Raw genomic sequence first — 22,628 nt, 5'->3', positions numbered from 1 at the left:
AGTACCAAACCCTAACACACAACAGACAATCAATTTTGAAAGTGTCAGACAATACAATTATGTGAAAATCAATAAAAAAATCATAATGTAGTAGTTCTTACTTCTCTAATTGTAATACACTAATACAGTTCTTGCGATCTTTACTTTGTGAGATACAATCCGAATTTATTTTTTTAGCAAAAAAATGTTGTCACTCAAATCGAGGAGTAGAAGAAACAAGGAATGAAGCTTAATTATAGTCCCATGGGAGGTACTTGTATGGCCACAAATGCTTGCCTCGTTTCATGTGCAAAATGCATAAGGTAATTTTTTTTAATTTTTCATGTTTAACCCAAGACTTACTAGAAATTGAGTTGTGTCCGGGTTCTCAGATCACGTTGAGAAACTTAAGTTGTTTATCAAGGGGCAATATAAGTAACTTTAACTGCTTACTAAAGGTCATGTATGTAATTTGTAGGATGCTTGAGTTAACTATGTTCAACTCTAGTTATTTGGTGTTAAGTCGACAAGTAAACATAAGTTGCTTCCTCTTTCCTCCAACCACCTTCATCCTTTTCCTCCAACCCATCTTTAAGCTGCTTCGACATTACCAACACCACCGGTTTCGACCGTAAGACGAAAGCCCTAATAACATAGGGAGAAATAAAGGTGTAGTTAACCTTTGAGTTTTCCTTCCTTCAGTGGTTTATCCATTGAAGTCTAGATTGGTTTCGATTGATTAAACTTTTTTGGATATTAATTAGATAGTTCGACATTGTTAGCAAATAGTCAAGTTATTTTGTTTGATTTATGCTTTTGAATTAGGGTTGTTTATTTATGGTTATTTTGGTTAGTGTGGCTAATGTTCTGTTGCAATTTGCCGAAATTGTCAGAACAAATGCCAACAACACTAACAAAAATTGGAAAACAGTTCAATTACACACAAACGAATTACAAACTTGGTGGCCGAAGGTCGAAGTTCATAGTTCTTCTGCTTTGTTGTCATCTTGATAAAGTTTGATATGTAGATGTCAATGTGTTTTAACTTCTCACTTATACCTTGGTTAACCTTTCACCCAAGGTTTATTTCCAGGTGGATATGTAGTAATATTTTAATGTTTTGACACGGTATCCAACACAAATTATTTACACAAGTTGCCACTTGATTAACATTAGATGATTTTCACTGTGAGAAATTTGTATTTTCTCCCCTAACTTGGATATTTAGGCTAAATTTTTTACTTTATTTTTTTGAATTGAAATTATTTTAAATGAATTGAAATTATTTTGGTGAACTGAAATTTATTTTGACTGATTTTATATAATACTTTTATTTAAGTTACTAATTTTTATTGATATGAAGTTATTTTTTTACTGAACTGAAATCATTTATAGTACATACACAATATTATTTTCTTAAATTGAAATAAACCAAGCCTATTTTATTCATTTATTTTGGCCAGATGCTAGTGACCAATACCCAAAATGTAAGAAAAAAAACTCCATATGTAGAATTTTAAAATTGTTTATTTTTGAATAGCTAAGAATTTTCTTATTACAAAAAAAAAAAAAAAAAAAAAAAAAAAAAAAAAAAAAAAAATCCAGAAGAGATGTATAATGTGCTAGGTTAGATCCCGTGCCATGTATGGTGATCTGTACTTATACTCCCTCCATAGTTATACAGAGTATAATAGTATATAGTTATAAATTATTGATTGAGAAGTATTATAATTATAAATTAGTTGAGAATTAATAAAAGTATGTGATATGTTAATTAGGTAGCTGGAATTTTAATTATAACTTCTAATACACAACTAAAATAAAAGTAGACAATAAATCTGAGCAATATTTTTAAAACGGGTCATAAATTATTTAAGAATCAATAATTTTTGCTTTATGGTTGTCCAAATTTTTTTTAAGAAAGATTTGTGAAAATTAAATATAGTAATTACTACTTGTTCATATGGAATATGTATAAAAATTAATATTAGGCCCTGTTCACTTCACCTTAAAAAAATAATATTAAGTAAAAATAATTTCAGTTCAGTAAAAATAAGTTCAGTTCAGTAAAATTAATTTCAGTTTAGTAGAAATAATTTCAGTTCAGTAAAATTAAGTTCAGTTCAGTAAAATTCAATTTTCTTAAAGAAGAATTATAATAGAAAATCAGTAAAAAATAATAATCATCGAACATGGGACCTTATGCGCAATATTCATACGGGCTGCTCTATCCCGATGCTCTTTTTTGGAGATTTCAATAAGATTTTGGGGATGAATGAGAAGAACGGAGGGGTGGTGCGGGGAGAGAGACAAATGGATGGTTTTCGAGATGCTTTAGAGGATTGTGGCCTTCGTGATCTTGGTTATAAGGGTAACATCTTTACTTGGGAAAGGGGGACGTCAATGGATACTTTGGTGAGGGAAAGACTTGATTGATATGTCGCTTCGAATAGGTGGTGTTCTTTATTTCCTTATGGCCGAGGTGATTAATTTTCCCATTTGCCATTCCGACCATGCTGCCATATTATTGAAGTTTGGGGAGAAGAATGAGAATGATAGGAAAGGTAAAATTTTCCGATTTGAAGCTCTTTGGCTCTCCAACGAAGAATGTGGTAAAGTGGTCTCTGACTCATGGATTAGTGCTATAAGTGATCTGATGCACATAAGAGTGGCAAAGTTGGCAGAGGACTTGTCTTCTTCGGCAGGGAAAAAGTTTGGTAATATTAAAAAAAGATAAAAAAAAGGCTGAAAAGAGGTTGGTGGATGCGCAGGCTGGGTGGCTTGATGCGAGGCGCTTGGAGTTGTGCAATAATATTAAGAAAGAGATAGGTGAATTAAGGAGGCTCGAGGAGTCTTGCTGGTATACTAGAGTGAGGTCGAATGAGTTGTGAGACGACGATAAAAACACCAAATACTTTCATCACAAAGCAAGCCAAAGGAGGGCAAAGAATTTTATTTCGGGTTTGTATAATGATGAAGGGGAATGGAAGTGTTCTATGAATGATATTGATGGTGTCACTGCTGATTATTTTGGAGCTCTCTTTAGTACGGACAACCCGAGCAGCTTTGAGGATGCCACGGCTGGGCTTGAGTCACTTGTGTCGGAGGAGATGCGGGCTGTTTTGGAGGTGGAACCGACGGGGCAGGAAATTCGAGATGCTCTATTTCAAATGCACCCTAACAAGGCTCCTGGACTAGATGGATTGCACGCGTTATTTTTTCAGAAATTTTGGAGTGTTGTTTGGTTATGGGATGATTAGTTTTGTGAAGGGTTGGTGGAGGGGAGAGATCAATTTGGGTGAGGTCAATCGAACGTGCATTGTGTTGATCCCGAAATGCAATGAGCCGAAGAGAATGTCAGAGTTTAGGCCTATCAGTTTGTGCAATGTATTGTACAAAATTATCTCGAAGACTTTGGCAAATAAAATGAAACCTATGCTTGGCTCGGTTATTTCCCCAAATCAGAGTGCTTTTGTTCCAAATCGATTAATTACGGACAATGCACTAATTGCTTTTGAGATTTTTCATTCGATGAAAAGGAAAGGGGAAGGGAAGGATGGCTCGGTTGCTTTGAAGTTGGACATGAGTAAAGCGTATGATAGGGTGGAGTGGGGCTTTCTAGAAAGGGTTATGCAAAAATTGGGGTTCCCTCAGTCTTGGATTGATCGTATCATGCAATGCTTGTCTAGTGTCTCATTCTCCTTCAAGTACAATGGTGGCATCTCCGGATGGTTGATTCCTTCTCGTGGTTTGCGACAAGGTGACCCTATTTCTCCTTATCTATTCTTAATCTGTGCTGATGCTTTTTCTACTCTAATTGGGAAAGCGGCGAGTGAGAAGCTTATTCATGGGGCTCGGATTTGTAGATGGGCTCCTAGAATTTCTCATTTATTTTTTGCGGATGATAGTATTTTATTTGCAAGAGCTACAATTAATGAGTACTCTAAAATTGCTAATATAATCAGTGTATATGAAAGAGCATCTGGTCAGAGTGTTAATCTCAGTAAAACTGAGGTAGCTTTTAGCAAATGTGTTCCTGTTGATAGGAGAAGGGAGATCATTGCTACTCTGGGAGTTAGAGAGGTTGACAGGCATGAAAAATATCTTGGTTTTCCCACAATTATTGGGAGGTCGAAGAAAGCAATTTTCGCTAGTTTGAAAGAAAGAATCTGGAAAAAGTTGCAAGGTTGGAAGGAAAAGTTGTTGTCTCGCCCGGGTAAAGAAGTTCTTATAAAAGTTGTGGCTCAGGCGATCCCCACTTATATGATGAGTATTTTTAGAATTCCTGATGGCCTCATTGATGAAATTCATTTGATTTTGGCTAGATTTTGGTGAGGATATAAAGGATCGGGAAGGAAGATGCATTGGCAAAAATGGGAGGCACTTTGTCTTCCAAAGTCGATGGGAGGTATGGGGTTTCGAGATTTGAGAGTGTTTAATCAAGCCCTCCTTGCTAAGCAAGGTTGGAGGTTATGCAATGACACGGGCTCTCTTCTTCACAGCTTACTCAAAGCGAGATATTTCAAGAATTCTGATTTCTTGAAGGCAACTAAGGGTCATGATCCAAGTTACAGTTGGAGAAGCATTTGGGGAGCAAAAGCACTTCTTCTTGATGGGTTAAAGTGGAGGGTAGGAAATGGGAGTTCAATTAATGTGTGGGATGATGCTTGGCTCCTAGGAGAAGGTGCACATATGATCCCTGCACCAAAACCGAATAGTAATTTAAATCTTCGGGTTGGAGATTTGATCGATCATGAACACGGGTGTTGGGATAGGGACATGCTTGATACGGTTTTCTCCAATGATGATAAACAGGCTGCTCTGAATATTCCTATTTCCCCAAGCTTACTTTGTGATAGTCATTACTGGTGGCCTAATCCTAGTGGGATTTATTCTATTCGCAGTGGATATTGGCTGGGAAGACTGGGTGTGCTACGGTCGTGGGAGCTGATTTATGGGTCTGATGGGCAGAATTTATGGCGTGTTATATGGAACTTGTATGGTCCTCCCAAACTTAGCCATTTTCAATGGCGTGCGTGCAAGGAGCAGCTTGCTGTGGGTAGTGTGCTCTATAGGCGACATATTAGAGACTCCAAATACTGTCAAATTTGTGGATGCGCTGAGGAAACTATTGTACACTCACTGTTTGAATGTAAGTATGATGTGGAGATATGGAAGGACATTGACTTTGGTAACCTTAATGATGTTAACCCTGAGTCGAATTTTGCTGAGATGTTATGCTGGATTGCAATGAAGGTTAGCAAAGAAAAGGTTCGCATTTTTGCCACGTTGTGTTGGGCTGCTTGGCATTGTCGCAATATGCACATTATGGAAGGCACGCAAATTATAAATGCTGGATTAACTGCTAGGTTTGGGCACTTGAACACTGATTATGGGGTTTATAATGCTCGTGTAAGGGGGACTGGTGTGAGTGGGGGGTGTGCTTCAGCAACATCGTGGTCTTGCCCTCCTTCTGGAGTTGTCAAGCTGAATGTGGATGCCCACATTATGGATGGGGTTGGTGTTCAAGTTGGTGCTGTTCTCCGTAATGACCAAGGTGTCTTGCTTGCTGCTGCTGTGAAGAAATTTGATTATATTCGATGTGGTCCCCAGAGATGGCTGAAGTTGCTGCAATGAGATATGGGATGGAATTGGTGCATAGGCTGGGCTACGAGAAGGTTGTGCTTGAGAGTGATGCGCTTGGTGCTGTGCGTGTGATACAAATGAAACAGAGTGGTGCAGCCCCTATTTTTCTTCTCTATAATGATGTAATTAGATTGAGTAGTAATCTTGCTTTCTTTGCTTGTAATCATGTTAAACGAGCGGGGAATACGGTGGCCCATTGTGTTGCTAGATGGGATACTAGTATTGCTCCGGAACGTGTTTGTTTGGGTTCTTTTCCCCAAAGTATTCAAGCTTTGGTGGAAATTAATTTAATATAATTCCGCTCGTTTGGCTTCAAAAAAAAAAAAAAAAAAGTAAAAATAATTTTAGTTCAACAAAAATAATTTCAGTTCAGTAAAATTAATTTAAGTTCAGTAAAAATAATTAAAGTTCAGCAAATATAATTTTGTTTCAGTAAAAATAATTTAAGTTCAGTAAAAATAATTTAAGTTCAGCAAATATAATTTTGTTTCAGTAAAAATAATTTAAGTTCAGCAAAAATAAGGTGAAATGAACGGGGCCTTATTCAGTGGAATAAATGATTTGTTCCTTAATTAATTGGATTTTTTTTGACATTCCAGGAGTTGATACATAGTACTCCGTAATTATTATTACTCTGTATTTTATTTAGGTTCTGTCAAAAAAAAAAAAAAAAAAAAAAAAATTAAAAAATATTTCATTTAGTTGTCAAAAAAATCTCAGCCTTTGTTTAACCTACTTGAGCAGCCGCTAGGCAATACACACAACATAACATACAGAAGAACGTTTCCTCTTCATTGTGCTCTTGATTCTACCATTCACTCCAAGCTTTCTCCCCTCCATTGAAGCAACTTCTGAGGTAAGTTTTTTTTCTTCTTCTTTTTAATAATTGAATATCAATTTTACACTCTAGTACTGTTAATCGTTTATTTGTTTAAATTTAAGGTGGATTGATTATTGAATCATTGATTGTAATTACAGAAAGATTATAGCTTGAATTTCATTTCCTATTCATATTATTATGCGAAAATAATTTAATTTGATAACTGAGTCACATTTGGTTGCAATTATTTGTTTACATAAACCTTTATTCCTTTAATATAATCTGAGCTATGAAAATGGAATTTTTCTCCGAAATCTGTTAAAAAAAATAAAGTGTTACATGGTTATAGTCTGAGTGATAAAACTATATTTTTGGTTAACTTATTTGTCCCTCTTAAACCCTAAATATTCAGGGTTTTAGGTAAAGTTTTAATCTTTGTGTTTGCAATAGATTATTTGTTCAAGTAAGGCTTTACTTTGTACAAATCCATTCTAAATTTGCCTTAATTTTAATCCCATGGTTTTAATAGCGGGGTAATTGGATTTCTGAGCTCTTGATTTGTCAATTGTAGTGTGGAGAATTAGGAGTAACCTCGAAATGAATCGATTTTTTGATTTTCATGCATGTTCTGTTTAATTTTCTATTTTATAGTGAAAAACCTCGAATGAAATCGATTTTTCGATTTTCATGTGTGTTCTGTTTAATTTTCTATTCTATAGTGAAAAACCTGGAATGATCAGATTTTTTATTTTCATGTGTGCTCAATGTATTTTTCTATTCTATAGTGAAAAACCTGGAATAATCAGATTTTCGATTTTCATGTGTGTTCTGTTTATTTTTCTATTCTATAGTGAACATTTTGATTTCAACCATCATATGATTTTATTTTTTCTCTTCAGGGTTGATAAGAAGCTTGTAACAATGGTGCAGTATAATCTTAAGAAAATAACTGTGGTTCCCAATGGGAAAGAAATGATAGACATCGTTCTATCTAGAACTCAACGACAAACCCCAACAGTTGTCCACAAAGGTTATGCAATTTCTCGGCTTAGGCAGTTTTACATGAGGAAAGTGAAATACACACAACAGAATTTTCAGGAAAAGTTGTCTGCTATTATTGACGAGTTCCCTAGGCTCGATGATATCCATCCTTTTTATGGTGATCTCCTCCATGTTCTTTACAACAAGGATCATTACAAGCTTGCCCTTGGGCAAGTGAATACTGCTAGAAATCTGATTTCAAAGATCTCCAAGGATTATGTTAAGCTGTTGAAGTATGGTGATTCACTGTACAGATGTAAGTGTCTTAAAGTTGCTGCTCTTGGTCGAATGTGCACTGTGATGAAACGAATCAGCCAAAGTTTGGCTTATCTTGAGCAAGTTAGGCAGCACATGGCAAGGTTGCCTTCCATTGACCCAAACACAAGAACGATTTTAATTTGTGGTTACCCCAATGTGGGGAAGAGTTCGTTCATGAACAAGATTACTAGAGCTGATGTAGATGTGCAGCCGTATGCATTTACAACAAAGTCACTCTTTGTGGGTCATACAGATTACAAGTATTTGAGGTATCAAGTGATTGATACCCCTGGGATTCTGGACCGACCGTTTGAAGATAGGAATATTATTGAGATGTGCAGTATCACTGCTCTTGCACATCTGCGAGCTGCAGTCCTCTTCTTTTTGGACATCTCTGGATCATGTGGATATACTATTGCCCAGCAAGCTGCCCTTTTCCACAGTATCAAATCTCTTTTCATGAATAAGCCATTGATCATAGTGTGCAACAAGACAGATTTGCAGTCATTTGATAATATCCCTGAGGAAGACAAGAAGCTGGTCATGGAAATGAAAGCCGAGGCTCTGAAAACAGTGGTAGGCCAGGGAGGTGAGGCTACTGAAGAGGGTGTTCTTCTAACCATGAGTACCCTGACTGAAGAAGGGGTTATTGCAGTGAAGAATGCGGCCTGTGACAGGCTGTTGGATCAGAGGGTTGAACTGAAGATGAAGTCTAAGAAGATAAATGACTGCTTGAACCGTTTCCATGTGGCGGTTCCAAAGCCTCGAGACCAGAAGGAAAGACCACCTTGCATACCTCTTGGGGTTCTTGAAGCCAAGGCCAAGGAAGCAGTGGAAAAGGCGGAGAAAGAACAAAGAATAACTGAAAGGCAGTTGGAGGATGAGAATGGTGGTGCTGGTGTATACTCTGCTAGCTTGAAGAAGCATTATATCTTGGCAGATGATGAATGGAAAGAAGATATTATGCCAGAATTTCTTGATGGGCACAATGTTTATGACTTTGTTGATCCTGATATCTTGCATAGACTTGAAGAGTTGGAGAGGGAAGAAGGGCTTCGTCTTGCTGATGAGGCTGAGGAAGACTTTGAGATGGATGGTGAAGAATTGACAGCAGAAGAGAAAGAGGCACTGGCAGAAATCAGGAGAAAGAAAAGCTTGCTCATTCAAGAACACAGGTTGAAAAAGAGCACTGCTGGGAGCAGACCTATTGTGCCGAGGAAGTTTGACAAGGACAGGAAGTTTACAACTGAGAGAATGGGTAGGCAATTATCAAAACTGGGCATCGACCCGTCTGCTGCAATCGATAGAGCTCGTAGCAAGTCAAGGGGTCGGAAGAGGCAGAGGTCACCAGATATGGGAGAATGCGATGCCATGGATATGGATACTGAGCAATCCAACAAGAAACTGCGCTCTGCGTCTCAATCCAGATCTAGGTCGAGATCACGACCACCACCTGGCGAACTTGTACCGGGAGAAGGGTTCAAGGACTCGATCCAGAAGGGCAAAGCTATTAATCTTGCCAAAAAATCTGCCAAGAAAAGGAACAAAGATGCTCGCAAGGGAGAAGGAGATAGAGTCATTCCTAATCTCAAGCCTAAACATCTTTTCTCTGGGAAGCGCTCCATTGGTAAAACTGATCGGCGTTAGGTCTTCAAAGTCGTTCCAAATTTTGTTTATTACTTGGTTTTCTGTTTTTGTGTTTGATTATTTTCGTTTGATTTCTATATGTATGACTTTTTATTTTGCTGCTGTTGCATTTTAATCAACTCCTGTTCATTTGATCTCCAATTCTTCTGGGGTTTTCTAGCTTCTATTTTTCTCTATATTCTATTGGATGAGGTCTGAGCTCCCTCTCTTGCTTTCCAATTCATAATTTAAAGCTTCAGTTGTTGTTTTCAACCTTGATTGTAATTGTTGGTTAGGTTTAGATATGCTCATAGTGTGCAGATTGAATACGGTCTATACACTTTTAAGCAGGCTTAAGCTTCTGTGGTTTGTGAATAATGGAAGAGTTGACTGATGGGATGATCCTCGTCTGCCAACTATCCTAGGGATAGTGTGTAGAGGTCTTTTAAGATTGAGGCACTAACCCAATTCATGCAGTTAGAGAGAAAGGGTTACATCAGACGCGATGTTTCTTTTCGCAATTCCTGATGGGAGGCAGCATAATGTTGTGCAGCACCTCCTTCAGACTTGGGTATGCAAAAAATTCCTCTGAGTTTATCTAAGAGTACAACTTATTTGATTGTGCTTGCCAGGACTAAGTAGCAAGTTGCAGAATTCTTGAGGGTGTCTAATATCAGGAACATTTGTGTTATTTCCTAACTGATGTTATAGGACTGCTAAATAGAAATGATTTGCCATTAGCTTTTAGTTTGTTGGTAGTCCAGATAATAGAAATATTCGACTGTGATTAGCCTATTTTATTTTATGTATAACTCATTGGTTATGTGAGATGTGTATCTGTGTGGATTTACACAATTTTCACATCTTAACTATGATTATCATACTCGTAACTCGTTGAACCTTCTGCAGCTGAATTCCCGTTTTCACTTGGTTAACTTAGTTCCTTTTTTGATTCCAGATGGGAGGCTGTGTAAGGTAAGGTTGTGCTGTAACTCTTAAAGTTGGATGTGCAGTGAAGCTCTCTTAGTCTATCTACTTACAATTATCTTATTTCAGGGAATTGTCATTAGCTAACGTTTGATTTCTATATGTATGACTTTTTATTTTGCTGCTGTTGCATTTTAATAAATTCCTGTTCATTTGATCTCCAATTCTTCCAGGGTTTTCTAGCTTCAATTTTTCTCTTCATTCTATTGGATGAGTTCTGAGCTCCCTCTCTCGCTTTCCAATTCATAATTTAAAGCTTCAGTTGTTGTTTTCAACCTTGATTGTAATTGTTAGATATGCTCATAGTGTGCAGGTTGAATACGGTCTATACACTTTTAAGCAGGCGTAAGCTTCTGTGGCTTGTGAATAATGGAAGAGTTGACTGATGGGATGATCCTCGTCTGCCAACTATCCTAGGGATAGTGCGTAGAGGTGTTTTAAGATTGAGGACTAACCCAATTCATGCAGTTAGAGAGAAAGGGTTACATCAGATGCGATGTTTCTTTTCGCAATTCCTGATGGGAGGTAGCATAATGTTGTGCAGCACCTCCTTCAGACTTGGGTATGCAGAAAATTCCTCTGAGTTTATCTAAGAGTACAACTTATTTGATTGTGCTTGCCAAGACTAAGTAGCAAGTTGCAGAATTCTTGAGGGTGTCTAATATCAGGAACATTTGTGTTATTTCCTAACTGATATTATAGGACTGCTAAATAGAAATGATTTGCCAGTAGCCTTTTAGTTTGTTGGTAGTCCAGATAATAGAAATATTCGACTGTGATTAGCCTATTTTATTTTATGTATCTCATTGATTACGTGAGATGTGTATCTGTGTGGATTTACACAATTTTCACATCTTAACTATGATTGTCATACTCGTAACTCGTTGAACCTTCTGCAGCTGAAGTCCTGTTTTCACTTGGTTAACTTAGTTCCTTTTGAGATTCCAGATGGGAGGCTGTGTAAGGTAAGGTTGTGCTGTAACTCTGAAAGTTGGATGTGCAATGAAGCTCTCTTAGTCTATCTACTTACAATTATCTTATTTCAGACATCCAAATGGAATTGTCATTAGCTAACAGTTATCTTATTTCAGACATTCAAATAGAATGAAAAATGAAATTGTCTCTAGGAAAACAGAACACTACCAAATTCAATCATAATCTTAGCTCTACTATCCATCTTAATTAGTACTTAAAAAAAAAAAACCGTACCTTAGTGGGTATTTTTTTTACTTAGGTCTTTTTTTTTTTTTTTTTTTTTTTTTTTTTTTTTTTTTTTTTTTTTTTTTTGGGAGTTCTTAGCTACTTCAAAATTTTACTTCTCTATAAACGTAACTAAGTTTCAAAAATGATCAATTATTTAGGGATACAGGATTTAGTACAAGAAATAATATTGAACATTTGAAAAAATGGAGAAAGGCCTCAAGGCTGGGCCGTTTTCACTAGTTTTCTCCAACTTGTAAAAATTTACGATTCTACAACTTGATCAGTTGATTTAATTCCAAGAATATTCGCCAATCTAAAGCTAAATTCAATTCTAACAACAATGAAGGGTTACTATTTTCTACTCGTAAGTAACTAGTTTACTATGAATTAGAATGTTTTATGCTACATTTTTTATTTAAGAGAGAAGACGTAGCTAATTTTAATCATGTAGTTTTCTTTCCAAAAAATCATTTGTCTACTAAATCAAATCATTGAAAAACATTTCAAAAGTTATTTAGATAAAGATTGACATATTATGAGAAACCAACCTCTTTAGGATAGATTGTGCATTATTCATTCTAAAATAATCCAACTATCCTTTTTTGTTCTACTCACTTTTTATTTTAGGCTGTTATTTTATATTATGAGCATTTATTTTGTTTTATTCTCTTTATGACATACACTTTATACCATCTTACCTCTTCTACTCCATCATATTTTTTTTTCTTTTTTTTTTGACGGTACTCCATCATAATTAAACCTTTCATACTCTCTTATTTTATTTACACTTTTCTTACACAAACCTACTTTCTTACATTTTATCTTTATTTATCTTAACACTCTCATACCCTAAAATATACCTCATTCCCTAAGTCAATACCAAAATATACCTCATAGTCTCATACCCTAAAATTAAATTGAATGTGACAAAAGCTGTAATCACTATATTTTCTTAAATGTACCATTTTTGACCATCAAAAAAGCTTTCAAAAGTTGAATGATTTGAAATGAATAAGATATGTTCCAAATAAAATTTGTTACATCTCCGATTAAAGTGAGACATCTATTTATGTATAATTAAGTGCATTTTCTAATTTTTGTCCAAGCCTAATTGTTGTATAATTTGAATTAGTAACACAACTTTGAATTAGTAACACAACTTTGCATGCAAGAACTAATTATTTTTGAACTGGATGAAGTAATACGGAGTAGTACTTCACTATTTTGTAGAGTTGACAAACTTGTTTTGCCATGTCGAGCTCGAGTTTGTGTCTGAAGATAAATCGATAGGAGAGCCTCAACACTAACTAACAATCAAGCGTGTAGAGTCAAGTTGACCTATTGAATTAAATGTGTCGGAAACACTTGCACTCACTCACTTGATTCGTGTTCGGCAGTCCAGTTCGTGTCGTGTTGTATTTAAAGAGCTAGCCTCTAGCTTGTTCATAAGATTTATCGTTTCCATGAATTTGTTATTTTTTCTTAGGCAGATTAAGTTGTGTTAGTTTTGTGTGAAGTCTCAACACTAACTCAATCTGTTTAATTAAACGTGTTATGTCATCATGCTAACCTGTCTAAATTTAAACATATGATAAAACCTTAACACTAGCGCTCTTTTTTTTCGTGTTTAATTCGTGTCGTATTAACTTTTTCCAACTCTATATTTTTTGCCAGAATGGACCTTGATCTGATATTTATATGTACTCCATAGATGGGAATCATGCATCATGTCTAAAAACACTATTAATACAAGTAGAGTATCCTGTAGCACAGAGTTGACAAGCCTACATGCTAAGTTATTCTCTACGAGTAGTATGTAACGTGAGTTAGAAGGCAAAAGATGTGATACAGAGATTAGAGATACATCATTTTATCATTTATCAGATCAGACCTGTTGTTTTAATTCGTTCAGTCACATTATAGACTTTGCCTTTAATTTGCTTCTGTCCTTTTTTTTCCTCTGGACACATCACTCTTCCTATAAATCCTATTGACATCTCATTCATTCTTCTGCTACAATTTTGGTAATGCTAGTATGCTACTTCATTTTTTTTTTTTTTTTTTTTCATATTATCTTATTTATTCGGTTATTCCAAATTTCCAATGTCTATAATATATATATAAGTACAAATATATTCAAATTGAATGTTTTATGAACATATATCCATTACTCTTAGGGTACATATGCAATTTGGTTACAAATTTTTAATTACTTTAATGACTTAGTTTACACGTCAATAAGAGATTATCCATGTAAAGAAGATAAATTTACATTACACTATATGTCAATAATGCTACTAGATCTGGCTACTCAACGACAATTATAAGGGAGAGGTTGATAGATATAGAGGATAAACAAGAGAGTTTAGTATAATTGCTATCAAACATCTAGTAGGGTTTAGTATAAATGCAAAATTGATATCAAACATCTATTTCTAGCCATTAGCCATATTAAAACACTTTTAATATCCAACCTCTAATATCTACGACTTAAGAGTTAAAAATAGGTGATGTTTAACTTTATTGAACCCACTCATACATATACGATATCTCATAAGTTGTTAATCTCCAAGGTATTAGTATAATAGACTAATCTATCTTCAAATTAAAGGAACCACAACTAGACTACTCCATATATATTAGGCATGCATCATAAACTTATAACCATAAAATTGGAAGATAAAAATTAAACTCTCATAAAATAAGTAACAAGCAATTAATGTTTTTATTTACTGTATTAGAGTTAGTTCAAAAGACAGTAAATTTACATCAATTTGGCTTTCAATTACTACGGTTAACTATATCTATTTACTGTTTCAGCTTTCGTCAGTACATTGCAAAAACCTCCTTTACACCTATTTGGAATATATGTCAGCAATTGTAGCTCACAATTATTTATTTACCTTCATATCTTACTTTCTCCCTATATATATATACGAGTATTTATGTATCGGTCTCTTCAATATTACATCAACTAAGTTATTCTATCATTTCACAACATTATGATGGAAGTTTCTCTTCATTTTCATATGCCTATTAAGGGTAATAATAGTTCCTTTGAACTACTACTCTTACCATGTTTTCTCCTTGCTGTCACCAAAATAGAGAGAGCAACAATGTTTATGTTCATACCAATGAAGATTGAATAAGCCATTTACCGGCGCTATCGCTGCTGAGCTTCCTTTTAAACCCATTCTTTTTACGTTTTTCTTTTTTTACTTATTTTGGTATCGTGATCTCTTTTCTCTCAGCATTTTCTTTTCATTCTGCACATCCATGTTAAAGGGTAATCTTCTATTCTTTAACTATCACGTTTTTTTCTTGGCCTTGCAAGGCTTTTTCTATGTTTTTTCTTCTTTATAACCACCTTTTTTTCCGCTCCTTTTGCTTGTCTTTCTCTCCATCTTAATCAAATTTCCCATACTAATCTTGGCCGACTGTCCCTTCTGAGCTTCTTCTTGAGATGTTATTGTAAGATTACATGTAATTTTTAAGAGGAGTTGAGGTTGTAATATGCTTCATATTCATGAACTTGTACATAGTTTCTTCATAGGCAGATGTTTATGCTCTATAATTTTTCCCCTCTTTCGTTTGAAAGATAGTATATATGTACTGTCTATTTAGGTCTTTTGTTATACTGTACTCTATGTAATATTCTTATGCATGACATTTATTAAATAAGAAAAATGCGAAATTGAATTAATGAGATTTATATTTATATTTTACATTATCGGTTGAATCTTGTTAAATCAAGCACCATTGTTATTTTCAATTGTAGTGGTAATATCTAATCATCAACTAATTTATCCAAATTTAGCAGAAAAATATAAAGCACAAGAGTAAAGAACTAATTTCTACATCTAATTCTGGTATATAGTGTAATTTTAGTGGGGTGCGTGGTGTTACTGAGTGGTTTAGAGTATAAAGGCATGAGAATTGAGAATGTATGTTTTTCTGGTTAGGAAAATCACTTTAAATGTAGTTTAAAATCCGACTGTCAAATCACACCAGAAGAAAGATTTATTATTATGGGAAAATTTACTTACTAATTTAATCCTTTTTTTTGGAAGTCACAAATAATTTTGAGAAATTTTGATAGTTTAGTCAAATCACTTTGTATAGTCAATTAGTCATGATTCATGAGCCCATGAAAGATGGTCACAACAAGTTTAATTAATAATCTTTGTAGAAATAATGGTGGAAGTATGTTTCTAGTGTTACTGAAAGATGAGTCGCTTTTTTTATAAGTTGAGTTGATTTGGGTCATATCTAAACACACGCATGTTTAGTTCGATTTTATTAAGTTTGAGTTGATTTTATCCGGTTTAGTTCGATTTTATTCAAGTCATATCCATAGTCTATAGTCAATGAACTATTTCAGATAACAAGATCAATAATGTAGTTAAATAAATTTAGAGAATTTAGATCACATGATTCAAATTGGATGACAACAAATTGGGCTACAACAAACGGGGTGAATGTGTGAAACAAATTGCTCAATGAAAGTGTTATCTCCCTAATGCATGTGTAGGTTTTGACTTTTAATAAGTACCAATATGGTAATAAATTTGACTGGCAGAAATCATGGTTCAACTCCAATGCCTTAACCCTATAAACTGATAAGGTAACATCAAAATCCTATACAGCTATATTGAAAGAGATTGTCAGAACTCAGAAAATAGGTTCTATCTTTTGTAAACTTAAAAAACTGAAAGTTTTCACTTGGGATATTTCCTTATTTTAAGTGAACTGCTATTTGACGCCCGCAAATTACTCAAAACGCCCGCAAAATTACAACGAAATTACCACTCTACCCTTGAACCACTCTACCCTAAACCATTCTCTTCAACTCCCTTCAAACCAAAAAAACAAAAAACCACCACCACTTTCACCAACACCCAACCCCCTTACCACCACCACCACAAGCACCCAAAAACACCACCGGAGAACCGCCAAGATGCCGAGGACGAAGAACGTCGGACGGTCGAGGGAGGAAGACGGCGTGCCGGAGGAGCAGGTTCGGTTTTTTTTTAACGCTTGACCGAATCGCCCAAAATAGGCGGTTTAACCATGGTCAAATCGCTCAAAATATCCGGTTTGACCACGGTAAACCGCCCAGTGAAAACGGTTTGACCATGGCCAAACCGGATTCCCTGGGCGGTTTACCGTGGTCAAACCGGATATTTTGAGCGATTTGACCATGGTCAAACCGCCCAGGAAATCCGGTTTGGCCACGGTCAACCGTTTTCACTGGGCGGTTTGACCAGGGTCAAACCGGATATCTTGAGCGGTTTGAGCACTGGAATTTAAATTATTATTTTTTTTTTAATTTAAATTTATACTAATAATATATTTGTTTATTAATTGTTTGGATTAATTTTAATATTTGTTTAGTAAAAAAAAAATATTTATTTGAAGTTCACGTTTTATGTATAATTTAAAAAAATATTAATTATATATATTTGTTTAATTTAAGTTCACGTTTTATGTATAAGAAATTAAATAATATGTTCGTATATGTTTAGCTTTATTAATTATATGTTTAGGAAAAAAATGATATTGTATATGTTTGTTTTTTTATATGTGTAGCTTTATTAAATTTATGTTTAGAAATAAAATAATGTATTTGTGTATGTGAATTTTAAAATAATTAGGTGTATGTTTAGATAATCAACTAATATAGTTTTATATTTTACGTTGAGTTTAATTAATATATTTGGTAAATTTTAGTTTATATATTAATAGCATTATATTTAGGAAATTAGATAAAAAAAAAGTAATTGCATTTATATTTCTATATATATTAAATTTATTGAATCGTATACCAATTACATTTATTAATTAAATAACAGCCACGAAACATGAGGAGGTTAAACATCGAGTTCACACATGTCGAAGGATCAGGTCCTCGACATACACGATCTCGAGGTGTTGATGCTTCTGTTAGGAGGGAGAGGGCAGCTTCTCGAGCGGCGGATGATGACATGTACGATTATGATCCTGATCATGACTACATGGAGGATGCCTCGACTTCCGCAGGAGGCGATCACGAGGAGGCGCCATCAGGGGTTTTCGTCATGCAAGGTAGAGGGGGAGGTTTGTGGCTTCTAGTAGTGCGAGTACGAGCACTGGCCGTACTCGTAGGTCTCGTGCTGCTCGAGACGCGGATACGACTTGGCTTGTTCAGGAGGCGATGCCGGGGGGTCCAGTTGATGGGAGTCTTATTCCCAGCTACGCGGCTCATATTGCGTCACGTATTTGGGTCGGACAGGATCGTGAGCCGTTGAGGTGCCACAGTAGGATTCAGTGGTGCAAGTCGCTGCAGGAGTGGGAGACAGAATTGAGTGCTGATTTACGTGAGCGCGTTAGTGTCACTGGACTACGACACTTGCCGTCTATCATGCATTCCCACATTGATTGGCCTCTGATCTCTGCGTTCGTTGAACGGTGGCAGCCGGATACGAACACTTTTCACCTCCCTTTTGGTGAGATGACCATCATGCTACACGGCGTCGCTTACATTCTTGGGATCCCCGTTGACGGGGACTTGGTGGACATGGTCAGCGACAGTGCGTCTCTCCAGGCTGATTTTCAGGAGTTGCTGGGGTTGAGTAGGGATGAGCTGTTGGTGAAACCAAGAGCAGTTTGGGAAAACGGTGCTGTTGCGGTGACTACCATTTATGAGCGGTGCAAGTTGTTGGATCGGGTTCCCGACGTTCAGTTCATGGCTTTCTTTGTTACACTCTTCGGTAGCACCTTATTCGTTGACAAGAGTGGTAACCGCCTTCTTCCCTCCTGCATTTTGGAGTTGAAGAAGTCTACTGACGATCTTGACCGTTACTCTTGGGGGTCAGCTGCACTTGCTTTCCTTTATCGTCAGTTGGGTATCGCCTCCCGTGTTGAGTGTAAGGCCATTGGTGGTTGTCTCACGCTTCTCCAGGCATGGATATATGAGTACTTCCCATCCTTTCGGCCATGTCAGGGAGCTTTGGTGGTACAGCCTGGTGAGGCTCGTGCCTCGATGTGGGATACTAGAGCACAGTCCAGGGATGAGCACCGACTCGCATCATTTCGGGCCCGACTTGATCAGATGACTGATGCTGAGGTATGGTTATTGTTTTATTAAATGTGTAATATTGTTTAACGTGTTGTCATGTAACGTAACATTCTTATTGTTATTGCATATGCAGGTTAACTGGCGGCCCTACTCTCTCACCCCTGCGCAGGACGTCCCGAGGACCACTTACATGGCCTGTATACAGTGTCGGGACATCGTCGAGCCGTATAACCCAGACAGGGTCTTACGGCAACTTGGTCACGTGCAGGGGATACCGCTCCCTGGTTTTGTCCCTGACGAGGCGTATAGACCTGCTAATGTCCGGTCGTACAACGTCACTTTTCGGGGTCAGGTCTTATGGAAGAAGTTCGGTCCTGGGAGCTGCTGTCTCGGCTTGCATGTCCATCCACCTCTACTAGATGAGATTCCCACATGCTCACCTGACTATTTGCCATGGTTTTTTACGTACTCCCATCCTCGGCTTATCTGCGATACTGCGGAACTAGCCCCTCCGGCAGTTCCAGAGAGGACGAACACTGATTACGTAAGTATTTTATGAAGTGCATCATTGTATTATTTTATTATTGTAAAAAATATTATACGTTATGATTATTTGCTTTGTATTTTGCAGTGGATGGGTCGTTCCATGCATGTGATTCGGCGATTCATTGCAGACACGGGCGGTGAGGTCACCCCAACAGTGGTTGAGGCCCAGGAGCTTATTGCGGCGTGGGATGCAATGATGAGAATGTAATAGAATTTAATGTAATTTTTAATTATAACTAAAATTGTAATTAAAAACTAATTAAAACTGGAATTTAAATTGCGTTTTTAATTACAAGTAGAATTTCTATTAATATTATGCCATGTTGCTATCCTACTTGCATATCGTTGGTCCCAATCTTGGACGCTAAATTCACGAACGTCATACCAAAATCCGGCTATTGGGGGAACAGGGAAATTAGGAGACATTTGCAACCGCACGTAGTGATAGTTCCCCACCGTTAGTAGTGCAAGCTCCCTACTCGGGCCCGTGGAAGTGGACGGGGCACTCCACGGTAACACAGTGATGCATGGATACACACCTACACCATCAATGCCTGTACCGAATAGCATAATGACAGCGTTGAACAGATTTGCGATCGGGAACAAGTCTTGAAACACTGCCATCCAATGGTCGCTTGTGCACCTACCACCAGTCCACGTGATACGACGAACCTCATTTTCCAATTGATCACTGTAAATGTGAGAGTAGACGTTAGGATGCCTGGTTATCTCATTCGCAATCACAGTCCTGGCCAATATCCATTCCTCCTGGTTACCCCAAAAGAATTCTGCAACACAACGAAATCCGCAGTTGCCATCACCGATAGGGTCTACCCATCCTTCCAAATACGGCAACATGACATTTGGAAACCAATCGACGTACAAAAACTCGTCGATGTTCATCTGATTACCTGTAAATACATCATCAACGCATTAATTACATATTCGCCATTCATTACGTAATGTACAAAAATATTAATAATAATAACAATTTATACCAGGTGGCGTCCTCATGTTTACAGATTCATTTGATATTCCACGACCGGAGCTGGATGTAGAACGACCCCTGCTTCTACCACGACTTCGCCCACGAGCGCGACCACGACTACGACTGCTCGGAATGTGCTCGAACCCACTTGCATCCCGTCTAGTAGACGAGGACCACTGCTGGCCTTGTGGTCGACCCCTGGTTGTCTCGTTTATCTCAGGTTCTTCGTAATCTCCTTCTTCAGGGTGAAGCTCCGCAAACAACACTCGGTTCACACTCCGCACAAAACCGGGGTCGCGTTGTAGAACCTAATCAACTAGGGATCTAAATTGTGCAGTGTCCTGTTCCGACTCATCAGCAAAAGTATGAATGCCTACACCATCCCCAATGACGAGAGTCTTCCAAAAAGGATGGACCTGATCCAAATATAAACCCGTGCCACCCTGAATCGAGGTATATATGGTACAAGCACATGGTAGGCCGTGTGTCATCAACAACGCACAACCACATCGTTCGTACACATCATCAGATAACTCTTTCATCCTAGTCACCTCATGCTTCAGAATTTTGAGACCGTGGAAGGACATATGGCCACTGAGATTGTGCAACGGCATGCCCCTATACTCCACTCCAATTCGTCGTCTGGAGTCCTCCAAATGATGACGAATTCCAATAAGCAGACCCTCTGTGGCGCGGTGCACACGACTGAATATTGAATCCAACGACCCTCTGGAACTACCGAGCCATTGTTTAAGCACAGAATGTTGGCTCTCCACCCTACACGTGTTCACGTTGCCAAAGTGCAACACCTGATTCGTCCATGCCAAGATAAACTTCTCCTTGTGTACAAGCCAAGTTTTTTCCACATAATCCACAACGGTACGCCATGATCTTCCCCAAGTATCCCTCATTTGACGCAACTCAAATTCATACTCAGCCTCAGTTGTTGCATTCATGAGTTTTGACCACCTCCCATTTCTAAATTTCTCAGCTAACACCATATCTTTCTTACACAAATGATATACCTTGGCCAACACATCTTTGTTGATATGCCATCTACATAACAAGTGAGCTGTGTCTGGGAATACCTCTTTCACCGCCTTCAACAGTCCCAACTCTCGATCAGTTAGAATCGCAGTAGGAGTCACTTCAAAACCCATATACAGCTTCAATTTCTCCAACACCCACTTGTAACTCTCATAAGACTCTGTCTTCATTAAAGCATACCCGATCAAAAAGTTTTGGTTTGTCGGTGTGACCCCAACAATCTCGAAGAACGCCATGTTGTACCTGTTTGTCTTGTATGTGGAATCCATCCCTATGACATGTGGATAAGTCCGCAACATATTCGCCATCTCTGGATGTGCCATAAAGGCATGGGTGACAACACGTGTGTCGGGGTCAGCAGCTACCCAACTAACGTACTTGTGCTCGTTGGCCAAGTGAAGAAACTGGTTTACGACATCTCTCCCTTCACTATCATCAACCCTTAAACGACTTCTGAAATTATAGATGTGCCTCATGTTAGGGTTCTCATTGGGATACGCATCTTTCACAGCTGCCATTATGTTACTAGGTTTTTCACATGCTGAACTCATTTGTCGAACCAATTGCTTCGCAGCCGGACTTAAACCACTCACTTGTCTATGACCCTCTCGATAAACCATCATAGGGTGGTTGTGCATGCCATGCAAACCAGATACAGGAATTATTTGCCACCCAAGATCATCTACCACACATGTGATCTTGATTCGAAAAGGACATTTGATACCCTTTCTTTTTGTGTTTTTTCGTACAGCATTCTCCATATCCCTGTCTTCGGCTGTATTTCTATGGGCACGATCGCACTTCAGATACTTGACCGGCCGACCATCTCGTTGTGTCTTATACGAAGACTTTGTAAGGAAAAAGCCGCAACCAATAGAGATGTTTTGAGCCCATTCAAAGGCCTCTTCAAAAGTTGGGAACATCGTTGACGTTATAAAGACTGCACTGTAGTCAACTCCATCACCCCCATAATCCGGCAATGACGCCTAAACAAAGAAATAACATGAAATTTAGCATAATAACCATGATAATAATGGAAATAAAAAACATAATAATCACAACAATGATCACAACTTAATTCTACTTATCATAAAAATAACAATAATAGTAGTAGAAATAATAACAATAATAATAATAATAATAATAATAATAATAATAATAGAAATAATAATAATAAAAATATTAGAAATAATAATAATAATAGTAATAATAATAATAATAGAAATAATAATAATAGAAATAATAATAATAATAATAATAATAATAATAGTAATTAAAGCAAAGATTTTTTTTTTAAAAAAAAGTACAAAACCGCCCTAGAAAACTGGTTTGACCATGGTCAAAACGCCCAGGAAAAGCGGTTTGACCATGGTCAAAACGCCCAGAAAAAGCGGTTGACCATGGTCAAACCGCCTAGAAAACCCGTTTTG

General features: G+C 37.1%; 1 protein-coding gene and 1 pseudogene across 2 annotated transcripts; one reads left to right on the top strand and one right to left on the bottom strand.

Moving 5' to 3' along the window:
- The first annotated feature begins 6,360 nt into the window (after positions 1-6,360).
- Positions 6,361-9,567, top strand: LOC145579960 (nucleolar GTP-binding protein 1 pseudogene; annotated as a pseudogene). Its single transcript, XR_014099249.1, has 2 exons — positions 6,361-6,481; positions 7,345-9,567. The product of XR_014099249.1 is annotated as a nucleolar GTP-binding protein 1 pseudogene (transcript).
- Positions 9,568-20,459: 10,892 nt separating this feature from the next.
- On the bottom strand, positions 20,460-21,818 carry LOC145577667 (protein FAR1-RELATED SEQUENCE 5-like). The gene has a single exon (XM_081635143.1). The coding sequence runs from the start codon at positions 21,816-21,818 to the stop codon at positions 20,460-20,462; it is 1,359 nt and encodes a 452-aa protein (XP_081491269.1).
- Between the last annotated feature and the right edge of the window lie 810 nt (positions 21,819-22,628).

The sequence above is a fragment of the Chenopodium album genome, chromosome 14 (genome assembly GCF_948465745.1).
Source record: "Chenopodium album chromosome 14, dcCheAlbu1.1, whole genome shotgun sequence".
Classification (NCBI taxonomy): domain Eukaryota; kingdom Viridiplantae; phylum Streptophyta; class Magnoliopsida; order Caryophyllales; family Amaranthaceae; genus Chenopodium; species Chenopodium album.
Note: the sequence above shows the minus strand (reverse complement) of the source record. Positions and strands in the feature narration are given on the sequence as shown.